The sequence below is a fragment of the Furipterus horrens genome, unplaced genomic scaffold (assembly GCF_987537825.1).
Source record: "Furipterus horrens unplaced genomic scaffold, mFurHor1.1.pri manual_scaffold_9, whole genome shotgun sequence".
In the NCBI taxonomy this organism is placed as follows: Eukaryota; Metazoa; Chordata; class Mammalia; order Chiroptera; family Furipteridae; genus Furipterus; species Furipterus horrens.
This window is the reverse complement of record NW_028327179.1, coordinates 54,391,805-54,407,667: the sequence shown is the minus strand read 5'-3', so window position 1 is coordinate 54,407,667 and position 15,863 is coordinate 54,391,805. Positions and strand designations below refer to the sequence as shown.

The 15,863-nt window shown below is 32.3% G+C and overlaps 1 protein-coding gene across 2 annotated transcripts in view; it reads left to right on the top strand.

Annotated features, from left to right (window-relative positions):
- Positions 1–15,863, top strand: part of COG5 (component of oligomeric golgi complex 5) — a 393,705-nt gene that overhangs the window by 244,398 nt on the left and 133,444 nt on the right. For both annotated transcript variants that reach the window (XM_090287339.1, XM_090287341.1), the window contains exons 9-10: positions 892–1,004; positions 1,245–1,322. In XM_090287339.1, the coding sequence (XP_090143465.1) occupies positions 892–1,004; positions 1,245–1,322 (191 nt within the window). The remainder of the gene's footprint in view (positions 1–891; positions 1,005–1,244; positions 1,323–15,863) is intronic.

The window sequence follows — 15,863 nt, the reverse complement described above, 5'->3', positions numbered from 1 at the left end:
GTAGTCCCTCTCTATATCGCGGTTCACTTATCATGGCCTCACTGTATTGTGGGATTGTAAAAAATATTATATTTAATTATTTATCGTGGATTTTTTGCTATATTGCGGGATTTTACGGTACTGTTATACATATGTTAAAGTTACGTAGGTTTAAGAGTGTAGAATATGTTTAAGAACATAGTAGTGTGTATAAAAGTGTGGAAAAGGTTAATAAGGGAGTGGGAAAGGTTAATAAGGGGCTAGGAATGGTTTCTAAGTGTGTGGGAAGAGTTTATAAAGCCTTAAAATATATATAAATACTAAAATAAATGTAAGGTTCCTACTTCGTGGATTTTCACCTATCGCGGGGAGGGGGGTATAGAACATAATACCCGCGATAAGTGAGAGAATACTGTATTTTGAAATATCTAAAAACAATTGTATGGCTCACAAAGACTTATACTTCTAGCTCTGTTGCTTTAATTTGGGTACTATATTCCACCACCTCCACTTCCCCTTTTAGGAAAACATTTTCATCAATTTTTTTTTTTTTTTTTTGGTGTTACCCTTCCTACGTATGTGCGCACAACAGAAAGAAAGAGAGAGAGATAGAAACATCAGTTTGTTGTCCCGCTTCTTTATGCATTCACCAGTTGCTTCTTGTATGTGCCCCGACCATGGAACCCACAACCTTGGCATATCAAGATGACTCTGTAACCAACTGGGCTACCTGTCCAGGGCCTCTCTTTCTTTCTTAAACACAAAAGGCTAGGATTCTTTTTTATATTATTCATAAGAAATTATTTCTAAAAGAAGAACCTTCTAATTTTTTAGCTTTTTATAATAACATACAGTTGTTATCATTGGAAAATTTTTTTTTTTTTTATGTTTCTTTGTCACTCATATGAACAGGAGGCCCTGGACGATCTACCATGCCAACCCCAGGAAACACTGCCGCTTTTCGTGCTTCCCTCTGGACCAATTTAGAGAAACTTGTGGATCATATTTGTACTGCTTGTGGACAGGTAAATATTTTAGAGAGTGAAAAGAACATTAATTATGGACTAACTCCTGGGTATTTCAAATTCTCTGACCTTAAAATCTCTGAGCATTCTAAATAACCACATTTAACTGATTATCATGTATGGAAACGCTCTGACAAAATGCTGTTTCCCTTCCCTTGCTTTTTCTGGTGCCTACTCTTTACACTTGTTTCATTTGAAAATACCCAATTATGTACATTTCCCCTCTCTTCTTTTACTTAGGTACAACATCTACAAAAAATACTAGCCAAGAAGCGAGATCCTGTTTCTCACATTTGTTTTATTGAAGAAATAGTTAAGGTATGTTTAAATGAAAATATTTTTGTCTCTTCATTGAAAAATGCAAGAAGATAATGAGTCAATGTTATTTGTGTTTTTATCTTACAGAGAGGCTACCTGTCAAATAGGTATAGGAAAATAAGTATATTTTTTGCAGTATATGTATAAATACATTTGTTTATTGAGTAGTTTCTTGTGTAATACTATTTATAAACTAATTTATGAAATGCATATGGCAATTTCCCTTTTTCTTTAATATAAATGATTTATTGTAAATGTCTTTCAAAGTTCCACTAGAGAATAAAATGAAACTTGTTGGTAACTAAAAGATTTAATTAGTGGTTATTATAGTGTCTTATAAAGTCATCACTGAAGATGGTAGGATCCCTTCAAAGAAAAGCAGGTGTTCAGCATAAACCACATTATTGTACAAATACTTTATATTCAGTGAGCACTCCTATCAGACAATAATGGGGATCCTCTCCAAATCCAGATCTCAGGTGCCAGGCAAGGATCAGATTTGTTAGCAGGTATTTTTAACTATAGCAGCCTCAGGCCTGCTATGTTAACTTTTTCTTCACATATACTTAATATATTCATTATATAGTACATACCTACTTCCATTACCCTGCTTCATAATTGGCTTTTAATTGTGAAAAAGAAACAATAAGATGTTTTTGTCAATTTTTATAGTTACTAGTTTTTTTACATTACTAGTAGGTGGGATTACTAATATCAAATCTTCATTTTTATAGGCAAGCTACTTATTGCACATGAAGTATTATCATTCGTTTCTTCTGATTTTGGTCATCTTTCTACCCAAATTAATTGATTTAGTCTTTACATGGTGTGTCCTGGTTTTAAGCTTTTACTGGCTACTCTTTTAAAGTATATGTTTTGTTTCTTTTCAGTAGTTTACTTAATATTCTACTAAAAACGTGAATAGTTGTAATGAAACCATTTTATTTAAGAGAGTCTAAAAAATTTTAAAAAGAAAAGGAATAGTGCCATTTAGAGGCTTATGTTAGTGATATTATTGCATTGAGCAAAGTTTCAACATTAAAAACTTATATTAATTATCATCAGCATTCAGTTGTTATAGTGAACGGACACTGGCAACTTATGTAGGTGAGGTTTTAAATGTATGCAAATTACCAATTAAAAAAGATTATTAGGAATAGGAATATCTCATTGACCCTTTTCATTTACTTACAGAATTTCTCATTTAATAAAATAAAGATTGCTTTTTCAAACACTGTTCTAAAGCTATTTAAGTTTATAGTCATACAAAACACACACATTTATATTTATATGTAAATTTCCAGTTTAGTTAATATTTGTTCTTTTAGGGTAATATTCATGAAAAAAAAAATAGTCCCTTTTGGAATTCCATGTATTTAACTATATTAAGAAAAGATCAGTCTTTTGGTAAAAGTCTAAAATTACTTTGACCCTATGTGCATGTTTAGATTTATAAGAAATTGCCAGACTGTCTTCCAGCATGGCTGTTTAATTTCCATTCCCACTAGCAAAGAAACAGACTTCTTGTTGCCCGAGAATTCCAGAGCAAGGAAAATATTTGTTACACATTGCAAATATAGCACATAAATTTCACTATGTTTACTATAATTCCTTTAAAATAGTCTTCATTTATAAAGCTATAAACAAATATTTTTGTTAAATATGTAACTATCATGGAACATTATTTAGTTTAAATAATTGTCAATGAAAGGAAAACCTTTTAAAAAAGCGTCAGATTTTTAGAATGGTTTGAGGCTTTAAATAATGATCCTTAAAAATCTTCAGAATATTTTAAATTTATGTAGCTACAATGACATATCATTGAAGAACATTATCTAGGCCAAGATCTGATCTCTAAATCATCCTGTAATCTCTTTTTGAGGAAATGATTGTAAACGGAATGTTCATACACCTACAGGTTCTTGTATCTTCAAGATTTTGAGAAGGATATATCCAGGTATTGAAATTCTTTCTAATTTAGTGGTTTTAAACCTGTGAGTGGTCTTTTAGAATACCAAAAACTTATAAATAATTTAAGATAAAACAATATTAGAATTATGCTATGTGCTTTCTCAACTGTGAATTAGAAATTAATTATTTTTTTTCTAGGGAGATTATTTCTAGTAAATATCTTTTAAAAATTGAAATTTACATAGAACAGATTTTAAAAATATTTATGTATTCAGTTTTCGTAAGAAGTAGTCCATATTTTGAAATTCACTAAAAGCTAAACCCAATAGTTTTTCCTGCATTTATAATATGAAATATAAACAAAGTTACACTGTTAATTTTGTCAGGAAAATTAAGACTCCATTTCCCAGGTTTCTTTGTTTTTGAACCATTTGTTTTTAATGTTTCTGTAATTAACTATAAACTGATGGGATGTCCATATTTGATTTATTCTTACCAACTTGCTTTATTTTTACAAAAATTTATTTTGCATATTCTTTGCTAAATAATTTTGTAATTATTATCTTTCATTGTATGTAGTTCAATACCTATGGATTTAAAAAAATTAATAGTGTTTAATTTTTATGGCAGCTTGAAGTTTATAAAAAATTGAGCAGAAAGAACATCTGTTACTTACATTATCATAACATCCATTATTCGTTATGCAAACCCCACAGAACTGTACAATACAATGAGCTTACTCTAATGTAAACTATGGACTTTAGTTAATAATAATGTATTAAAAATGGTTCATCAGTTGTAACAAATGTGCCACACCAATGCAAGATGCATCATGCATCGTGTAAATGCATAGTGTCATGTAGTCACCATTATAGTATCACACAAAATAGGTTCGGTAGTTTCACATCCCGAGAAATTCCTTATGCTGTACCAACCAATTAATTCTTCTCCCAGTCCTCTCCTTAACCCCTAATAACTACTGATCTTTTTATTGTATTGGTTTGCCTTTTTCAGAATATCATATTATCAGAACCATATAGTAGGTAACATTTTCAGACTGGTTTATTTCACTTAGTAGTTTGCATTTAAGGTTCCTTCATGTGTTTTTGTGACTGATCACTCAGTTCTTTTTATTACTGAATAATAGTTCTCTGTATGTATGTACCTTGTTTGTTTATCCATTCACTTACTGAAGGACATCTTTTAGTTTCCATTTTGGGGGCAATTATGAGTAAAACTGCTCTAAACATTCATATGTAGGTTTTTGTGTGGAAATAAATTGTCGACATACGAGTAAATACTGAGGAATAAGCTTTCTGGATTATATTGTTAGACCACATTTAGCTTTGTAAGAAATTGCCAAACTGTCTTCCAACATGAACATATCATTTTACACTCCCACTAGCAAAGACACAGAGTTATTGCTCCACATCCTCACCAGCATTTGATATGCCAGTGTTTAGATTGTAGCTATTTTAATAGGAGTGTAGTGGTTTCTCATTTTTTAATTTGTATTTTCCTACAGATTAAAAAATTAATTTTTGGAAAAATATCTATGTTAGTTAAAGGTCTAAGACTTTATCCATAAGAATAAAGCCTTGTCATGCTTATTATTCAATATCTATACATTACAGTTAATCCAGGAGCTTAAAATGTGTCAAAGTAGTCTAAAATAATTTTTTAAGACCAAGTATATTTTTTTATCATTTGGAAAGCCAAATCTTAAAAAGTCTCCTTTCTGAATATCTATTTAAGTAATGTCAAAGGCAGGATATACAGTGAACTGGAGCCCTGTGCCTTGTTATCAGACAGACTTAAGCATTTTTCCGTTGATTATGCAACCATGGACAGGTTCTGTAATCTTTCAGAATATCAAATATCAAACGAGGATGGTAATACCACCTCTTAAACTGTGGCATTCTGAGGGAAAATAAGATAAGTAGACTTAATTCAAAGATTGACTCAGTAATTTGCTATCATAATTATTTCAGTCTTTTGTTTTTAAACCTTGAAAATTTTATCTAGGGATCTTAAACTTACCATGTGCTAGATAATGTAAAATCCTGCCATGTGAGAGTCATTTTTGACCCTAGCTGGGTAGTTCAGTTGGTTAGAGCATCATCACCATACGCCAGGGTTGTGGGTTTGATTCACGGTCACGGCACATCTAAGAATCAACCAATGAATGCATAAATAAGTGGAACAACAAATTGATGTCTCTCTCTGTCTTTTTCTCTCTTCCTTGCTCTCTCTTTCTAAAATCAATTTTAATAAACAAATAAAAAAACCTAGTTTTAACAGTTCTAATAACATGATAAGCATGTACATTAATTCATTCAGAGTATCAGAAATTTAATTTAAGAAATGATGCTTTCTTAAATAAGACAATATCAAAGATTTGCTGTGAATGTGTCCCAGTGGTGTCTCTTTATTAAGGAATCATGGGTTTATGATCTAACATTTGGTAATTTTGCAGCCATAAAAACAATGAAAATGATTTTCCTTAGTTCCAGTCTGTGAGATCTTGTGAGAATTGTTAAATCATTTACATTCTTTTATTAGGCCAAAACAAAAGTTTACTTTAAAAACTTTTTTTTTGAAGTTAATATTGCTAAGTCTGCCTTGATGTTTGCAAAATATTTTATTCTAGATGACAGAGAGTACATATACGTAGTATTTAGGAGCTAATCTTAGTAACATTCAATAAGAGAAAAAAAATTTCACCTGTGATGTTATATTAGTTCAGAAGGTCTTATAGTAGATGCTCATCATGTTAAAAAGAATATATCAAAGTATAAAGAGGGCATAAATGGGTTGAGTATAAAATAAAACTGGACCAATTATATTGGCTATAATCCATCTTGGGAATATAATTTAAATGTAGACCTTTACAAAGCTTTTCCTTAGTTAACTAATTTTGCTTCTACTTAATTTAATAAATACCTTATAAACTTATAAAATTAGCTTGTTATTTTCAGTTCATACTATTGTTTGAAAAGACACATTTATACCTGTTAGATTAATTATTTATGACATTTAAATGTGGAATATACATTTTTCCTCTTTCTATATTGTGTTATCTATAGTTTGCTTGAATAAATAAATAATTTGATTTTAAATTGATATTTTAGACTTTATTTTATAGATACCAGAAATTTAATTTTGGTATATTTTAAAACCAGTTGAGTTATACTATTACTATGTAATCATCGATATTATTTAACACTTCATCTGAAAGTGGGTGAATAAAATTATTGACAAATTATTCAGGATCCATATAGTTGAAACAGTTTTAGGTCCTCATCTGTGGAATTAAGCCAGGTTAGCTGTATGTGAGAGTGTAGGTATGATACTTTCATTTTCGAAGCCAGCAATTTTTATCATTGAACAGAATCTTGTAATGTGTGTAGGATGTATTAGTCTAAATTTGGAATAGCATTTTGAGTAGCGATAGTACTAACGAGAATTTTAACTATGAAATTTAATGGGGTTTTTGTCTTTTTGTGGGTTTTTTTTTTTTTTTTTTTTGCTGTTTTAGACATAGCAAATGATTTCATAATAGCATTAGAAAAATTTTAGGATACCCAAATATGAAATCTTTTCAATTTTATGAGAAAAAAATGTTTAGTTTATCTGTGACATCTCATTTGATTTAAAAAATCAAGTAGCAATAGCCAGTTAAATATTTAAGTCAGATATATACTACAAGTGTACCTGTCTATGAAGGTTAGAAGATTTATACTTTTACTGGTATGGGGACCAGATATTCTTAAGGGCCCTCTCACTACTGTACAAACAAATACTAGATAAATTAGAAAAGCATAATTTTTAATGCACTATTTGGCCTGCAAAAAGTAAGAGACTCTCTGAGGGGAATATATACATATACAAACTAACATATGCATATACATAAGCAGATAAAAGAGTTGAAACAGTACTGGAGATTTGTGAGCTATAAGTCATTGCAAAAGCTAAAGTTGTCCCAGGGTCAAATGTTCATGTCAATGATAGGATCAGTCCAGTAAACTCTGGGGCTCTAACAGGATGGAAGAATAAAGGAGATAGTCTTGCACAAAGCTGAGAGCTGTGACAGTGGCTAACATGGTCTTCAGTTACAGTACTTCACTCCCACAAGAAACAAATTCAGATTGCCTGTGGAGAAGAGCATTTCTTGTTTCAGCTATCAGAATTCTCCACATAGTAAGGTCGGCCAAATATGAGCTCACAGTAGAAAATCACCAGTCCTATAAATAAACTAGAAGCTGTGACTGAGAATCAGCAGGAAAAATAAAGAATGTAAGAGAGATTTTAGACTGCAAAAGAACTTTTAAAGGACATTATGGACTTGAGAGTTTAGAATCATCTGATAAAAACTTAAAATACCTTTATATTATATGTTTAAAAAATAAAGAATGAAATAAAAAATAAGAAACAAGTTACTGTTCAAAAAGGCCATATAGATATTTTTTAAAAAGCCAAATAAAACATTTAGAAATTAAAAATAAATTTACTGAAATAAAAAACTTAGCAAATATATTAAATAGATATTACATGAAGCTAAAGAGTGACTTAGCAGCCTGGCAGATAGAATTGGTTAAATTATCCAGGATGTAGCATAAAGACAATGGTATGGAAAATATGAGAGAATGGTATGGAAACTATGATGGGTAAAATTTATGGAGAATTAAATGAGGTTTTGGTATAAAACTAATTAGAAAAGGAAAGCCAGCAAACAGAAAGGAAGGAAGGGAGGGAGGGAGGGAGGGAGGAAGGAAGGAAGGAAGGAAGGAAGGAAGGAAGGAAGGAAGGAAGGAAGGAAGGAAGGAAGGAAAACCATATTGTCATGTCAATACATGCATAAAAACCATTTTAAAAATCCATCATCCGTTCCTGATAAGAACTTCCAGCAAACTAGGAATAGAAGGGGGCTTTCTTATGCTGTTAACAAAGCATTCATGAACAGTGAACAGCTAAAATCATACATAAGGGAGAAGATTGACTACTTCTCCCCTAAAATTAGGGAGAAAACAGGATTTCTTTCTGCTCTTACTAATTCTATTAACATTATCCTAGCTAGTACAATGAACAAGAAAAAGAAAAGACTTCTATCTTGGAAAGGGAAAAGTACAATGGTCTTTATTTGCAGATGACATGATCATCTATGTAAATAATTTGATGGATTCTACAAGAAAGTGACTTGAGGTAATAAGTGATATTTTGCAAGATTACAGAATACAAGGTCAATATACAAAAATTGTTCTACTTCTATATATAATTAGTAATGTGTAATTGAGAACTAAAATTTAATACCATGTACAATAATATTAAGGAATAAGAAATACTTAGAAATAAATATTTTAAGAGTTGAACATCACCTCTACCCTGAAAACTATAAATATTGTTGAGAAAAGGTAATGAGGACCCAAATAAATAGAGATATTTATAAATTGATAGATTCATTATATTTAAGATGTCCATTCTTTAATTGATTTATAATCTCAACAAGTGTTTGGGAGAAACTGACAAGCTGATTCCAAAATTCAATAGCAATACAAAACTCTGGGATGCCCAACACAACTTTGACGAAGAAAAGCAAAACGGGATAGTTAATATCTCATCTCAAGATCTATTGTAAAACTACAGTTTTTAAGCCCTGGCTGGGTTGTTTAGTTGGTTGGAATGTCAACCAGTACACCAAAAGGTCACAGGTTCGATGGCCAGTCAGGCCACATACCTAGGTTGTGGTTTGATCCTGGTGGAGCACGTATGAGAGGCAACCAATCAATGTTTCTCTCTCACATTACTGTCTCCCCCTGATATCTCTCCTCCTCTCCCTCTCTCTCTCCTCTCTCTAAAATCAATAAACATATTCTAGGATGAGGATTAAAAAAATAAAACAATAACACTACAGTATTTAAGAAAGTATAGGGTTAACATAAAGTTAAAGATGTAGGTCATTGATTCAGAATAGAGTCCAGAAAATATTCACACGTATATGAATAACTGATTTTCAAAAAAAAAAAAAAAAAAAAGAAAAGAAAATGTAATTCAGTGGTGACATAATAGTCTTTTTAACAAATAGTGCTGAAACATTTGGGTACCCAAATGTGAAACCTAAAAATCTAAAACTTACAGAGGAAAACAGGATAAAACATTTTGACCATGGGATAGGCAAAGTTTTCTTACGTGCAACACCAAAGGCTCTCTTCATAAAAGAAAACATTTTGATATTTTGGACTTTCCAAAAGTTAAGAATTTTCAGTTGCCAAAATATTCCAATGAGACAATACAAGGCATAGACTGGAGAAAAAAAATTGCAAATCACATATCCAATAATGGACTTATATCTAAAAATTCTCAAAACTCAATAATAAAACAAAAAAACAAGTTTAAAAAGTAGGCCAAAAATTTGAATAGACACTTTATAGATAGATGCGAAATAAACAAAATTTAAAAGAATTCACCATACTAAGAGTTGGTGTTGATGAGGATATGGAGCAACTGTATCTCATATATTGCTGATGGGAAAGGTAAAATTGTACAAACATTTTGGAAGACAGTTTCACAGTTTCTTAAAAAGTTAAACATACATATAACATGTGCCTCAGCAATATACCCCTAGGTGTTAATCCAAGAGAAATGAAAGACTGTATCCATGCAGACTTGTGTACAAATGTTCATAGCTATCTTCTCACTGTGTCTTAACATCGTCTTCCTTCTGTATGTTTTTGTCTTTAGATTTCCTTTTCTTATAAGGACACCAGTCACAATGGATTAAGATCCACCCTAATGATCCCATTTTAATTTAATTACTTTTTTGAAGACCCTATCTCTAAATAAGGTCAAATATGGGAGGTTAGGACTTCAACATATGAATTTTGTAGGACTAGAATTCAGTCTATAAAGTGATTTATGTTGATGGCAGAAAATATGGAGGCAAGTGGACTGATTTGAGAATTATTCAGGAGATAAAATGGACAAATCTGAGTGACAGAGTAAAGGTGGTGCAATAATAGAAAAGAAGTTAATAAGGATGACACCACTTGTTTGGGTTTGACAAGGGTTCTCGTAGATAGTAGTGATTTCATTTGAGAGTATAAGTTGAGAGGCACATCCGATAGGAAAGATGATGAGCTCTGTATTCAAGTGCTCATGTAATATCCAAGTGAAGATGTCAGGCCATTTAATATGTGGGTTCTGGAGCTCAGAAGAGAGGCCTACGCTAGAGACATAAAATTTGGGAGACATCAGTTCATAGATATCAATCAAAGCCACGATAATAGATGATGTTTGCTATAGAGAAAAAGGAAATATACCTAGACAGAGTCCCAAGAAAATGCAGCTTCTAAAATTCACGTAGAACATGGAACTCAGTTTCCAAAATGGTAGATACATTTTGACATGGAAAAAGGTAGTTATAATTTCTGTCTCTACATTTAAAAAGTGTTACTCTTTAAACTACTTTTGTATATTTTATATTGTACATATTTTATTAATGTGGGAATATTCGTATATACTTTTGAAACAAGCTTATATTAGAGTATGAATTAAAATATATTTTACATTTATTGAGTTTCAGAAACACTGTAACAGAGGAGGCAATGAGGAGTATCCCAAGAGGACAATGAAACCAAAGAGAATACAGGGAGGGAAGCCAAGGCAACAGTTTAAGGAGAGTGTGGTTCATACTAAATCTAATTTGATACTGTACTTAAAATATTAGTACATCCTGCATTATTAATAAGGGCAGTATTGACCCCGAGGGAGAAATAGTTGTTTTAGAGGAGAGAGAAGTGGTAGAAAACATCTTAGATATTACAGTTTATGGCCTCTGGGGCTCAACCCTACAAAATCCTATTCCTTATGTATTTCTTTTTTTTTTTTTTTTGGTTGGGTAGAAACTAAATATATAAGATTAAATTAATTAAGTACAATTGTATGATTATATAAGTATATAATACATACACATATAATTAAGTAATTTAGTTTTCTCTTTAAAAGGTCATAATGAAAAGAAAGGTTGAGAAATACTGCAGTAAACTATATGGAAAGGGTTTTGAAATCCTTTAACACTGTAGTTTAACTGGTCTCTAGGCAAGAGTACGGGATAGGGATTTGAGTTGGAAGAGGAGCTTAAAATTTTTACCATATGTATTTCAATATTGGATTTTTTACATCAAGAATTTATTCTTCTGTTTAGAATTAAGTTAAATTATCTAAATTACTCCAAACTTTTAAAAAGAATACAGGAAGCATCATGTTTAATTTTATCACCCAACGATAACCTCTGTTAACATTTTATATGTAGTTTTTCTACTGAAATCTTGACCACTTTTTACTCTCTACCTCTATCTCCTTAGTCTAAGCATCCCAGTTTTTAAAACAAAATGAGATTGTACCATAAATATATTCCTCAAAGAGAAAAAAAGAATATGCATATAATAAAAGCCTACATTTTGATTTTAACTAAAGTTCTTTTGGGTATATAGATTTTCTCATTTTGCTCTGTGGTGTTTGTCTTGCAATCTCTATTGAATTTCTGTCTTTTGTAATCAAACACAGCAAAATGTTTATCCCTGAAGGCTATTTTTCAATAAAGAGAATTTATTTTCTTTGCCTTGTATTTGCCTCACCTGGATCCCTTCGCTTTGAATCCAGAAAATAATTAAGAGTTAATTTAAAATTCATATCTAGTTGGTTTCTTTGATCAAGTCATCGGGCTTTTGTATTCACATGGTCTCTCCACAGAGGCCTCTGGTACAGGCTTTTTGCTAAATCTTCCAGGTTCCCTCTGACTTCCTCTCTTTAAGCAGTCTGTCATAAGCTCTTTCTCTGAACTGAGCCTCATCATCTCTGCCTTTCATCTCAAAGGTAGGGGTGGATTATATAGCTTTCCTTTTTCCCAGACTTATCCTTTTACTTTGTTTTTCATTTTATATTTGGGTAACCAAAAAGTTGTTTTTTTTTCCATAAGATGGCTCTAGTAACGCTTAGTTGTCTTTAACTTCATTTGAAATGATTTTATTAGATTGTATAGTGACAGCTGTCATATCAGTGTATGTTAAAAAAAAACTTATTAAAATTGGTGAATTTTTGTGTAGCCATTTTAATATTGAACATGAAAGAAAATATGCAACATTTTTGACATATTATGCTTTATTTTTTCAAGAAAGGTAAAACTGCAACTGAAGCACAAAAAAACTGTGCAGTGCAGAGAAGATGCTGTGACTGATTGAACATGTCAAAAGTGGCTTGTGAAGTTTCGTGCTGGAGATTTCTCCCGGGATGGTGCTCCACGTGGAGGGGTAGATCAGTTGAAGCTGATGGTGATCTAATTGAGTCGTTAGTTGCGATAGTTGAGAACAATCAGCATTATGCCATGTGGGAGATAAGCGACCTACTCAAAATATCCAAATCCATAAAGGAATTGGTTAAAATGAAAAATGTGTCTTATTTTACAGAAAAAAACAAAACGGACTTTTTGGCCAACCCAACACATTTACTGTCTCCTAGGAAATTCTCTGCTTTCTCTGATATTAATTAGCCTTTCCAGGTCTACCATCTAAAACTAAAACCAAAACAAAACAAAACCCTAATATTAGGCCCTATGCCTGCCTCTCTTATCTTGGTGCTCAGGTGTCAGTAAGCTACTTTGTTTCTACTTGCTTGTTTCTGTGTTGCCCCAAATCACTGAAATGAAGCCTTGCCCTCCACTGACTCCGTTCTTGATAAAGGCATTACAGTGTTTCAGCTACCAAATCCTTCCACTCACTTCTGACTCCACTGAGGTAATTACTACTCTTGCTTAATGCTTTCCTCCCTCACATTATTGATGTAAGAAATGTCCAAGCCTGTAGAGAATTTTTGTAAGAGTTTGGCCAAATTGACAACATGCTTGGAAACAAGACCTCAGATGTTCCACTGAATGACAGTTTTGCATTTTCTTTTTATACTGTACGTTTTGGACTTAAGGAAGATTGCAGGAAGGTGGGGAAAAGCAAGGCAGGTATTGGATTACAGGATAAGCAACAGATTCTGTGTTCCTTTGAAGGTGTCTGGCCCTCTGAGGGGTCTGAAAAAAAGGATTACTCTAGCATTTCAGAGATGTGTTAACCTGAATGCACAAGAACAATGGACAGGGCTTGCTTAAGGCAAATATAAACCTTTTACTAAAGAAGTTATATGCCTGAGGTGTGGCTGCCCACTCTGACCTGCCCAGTTAGGAAAGTAAACCTGAGAAGTTACTTTTGATTACTGGACTTGTCAGATTCATTACAGAGCTCCCCAATGCCCCCCCCCCTTTTTTTGTCCATAAGAGATATTCCATCTCTTCAGAATTCTTCACTCATTCAGTCTCTTCTACCTACCCCTCCTTTTAAAATATTTTATTTATATCATTTCAAACATACACCAAGATATAGAACCAAAGTATAGGACAGTGACTCTCTATGTGCCGATTATCCAGATTCAGCAATTACTAACTTTAACCAGTCTTTTTTTTTTTTTAATCACTATCTTCACCTACTCATCTCTCGCTGCTCTGAATTGTTTCCTCTACCAACCTTTAAGTGCTGTTGTTCTCCTGGGAACCATCCTAAATATGCTTTTCTTCTGATGCCACATACAATCTATGAAAAAATCACACATGCTAACAGTTTCTATCATCTCCAAATACTGATGATACCTAAATCTGTGTGTGTGTTTTTTTTTTAGCTTAGATCTTGTTCTTAAGCAAGAGGGTAATATACTCACTGTCTTGGTTTAGATTATCTTGTATGCCCCACTGATTCTAGAAGTCAACATAAACTAATCTTTCTCTGCCCATCTGCTGCTTCTCCTGAAAGTACATTTTGGTTAATCAATCTCCATCTTCTAGTCCTACACAAATATAGTAGTCCTAATCCTTCATAAATGTATTTGCCTGCTCATCATGTCTTATCATTTTTTTTAGTAATTCATAACTGATCTTGTTGTCTGCAGGCTCACAACCTCCTCACGCACTATGACTTCCATAAAACACAAGCTTAACCATTGTATTTGCTCATTAAAGCCCTTAAATATTTGACTGGTGCTTATGTGATGAATTAAGACACTGCTTGATCTGATCCTTGCCTTGCTTTTCATTCTCACTTCTTTCATCTTTCCTCGCTATGTATTCAGAGAATAGAAAATGGTTTTTCACATCTCTACTCATCATTTCTTATCTGTATGGTGAATTCTGATCTTCCTTCAAGTTCTAGCCCAAGGTATCTCTATAGTAGGTAAATCCTATAAAGTAGTATAATCCTATTGTTTCCATAGTCTACAAGTTTAGGAAGATAGCACCTTATCTGCCATCATGATAGAGCCAGTAAGTGGCAGATCTTGGGTTTAAATCAAGGTTATTTTACTTCAAGGCCCCCTCCCCCCCCATACCCTTTCACCACACCTAATGCCAGAATGTTAGCTTGAAGTTTTGCACCTTCTACTGTGTGCAGCAAGACTATCAAATATATTCGAACAAGGAAATCTGTAGTTAGTTCTGCATCATGAAGATAGAGAAACTAAATCCTATATGCTTTGAAATCTTTTTTTTTTAAGTATTATTGTTCTAAATTTCTCTTTATATATTTAAGGATGTCAAAATCAATGACAAAAGCAGTCAAAGTCCAAACTGTAATTCTAAATAAAAGATTCATCCAAACAGAAGTGTTTTAATATTCTGGTATATTTTATTTTATTTTTATTCAATTAATATGTATAAAATGTATCTGATTTTAGTTTTATTTTTCAATTATTGATCTCAGTCAAAGGTCCAATTTCATCTTTTTAAAAGTTAATATTATAGTATTGTTTCTATTTATAATTAAGAAACAAGATCAAGAAGTTGTTTTCAATTGCAAACATTTTCCAGAATTGATCTGATAGCATGACTGCATTGAAGTTAATAAAGTGTTGTGGTCTGAATGTTTGTGTCCCCCTAAAATTCATATGCTAAGTCCGTAAATATGGGATTAGTACCTTTATAAAAGAGACCCAGAGAGCTCTTCCCTTCCACCATGTCAGGTTATAGTGAGAAGATGGCCATATGTGATCTTAGTCTTTCCAGGTTCTAGAACAGTGAGAAAGAAATTTCTGTTGTTTATAAGCCACACAGTTTATGATACTTTTGTGATAGTAACCCAAATGGACTAAGAAAGAAAGTAAGGCAATATTGGGGGTAGGTTGTAAATAGGTTAATGTCAAATATCCTTCCAGTTGAAATGTAATTGAATATATTTTATCTGAACATGCATAGGAACAATTATTTGACAGGCCATTTTGATCTGAAAATCTAAGTGAAATGAGTTTTTAAACTTATTATCCTGTTTTATTCAGAAGGTTATATTTATATATTTTTTGATAATTATTCACTCAGCTATAGGTTTCATTTTTAAAAAATTTTTTTGAAGTATATTTTATTGATCATGTTGTTACAGCTGTCCCAATTTCTTTTCCCTTTGCTCCCCTCCGCCCAGTACCCCCTTTGCTCCAGCAATTGCACCCCCCTTAGTTCATGTCCATGGGTTGTGCATATAAGTTCTTTGGCTTCACCCTTTCCTCTATTATTCTTACCATCCCCCTGTGTATTCTGTACCTACCAGTTATGCT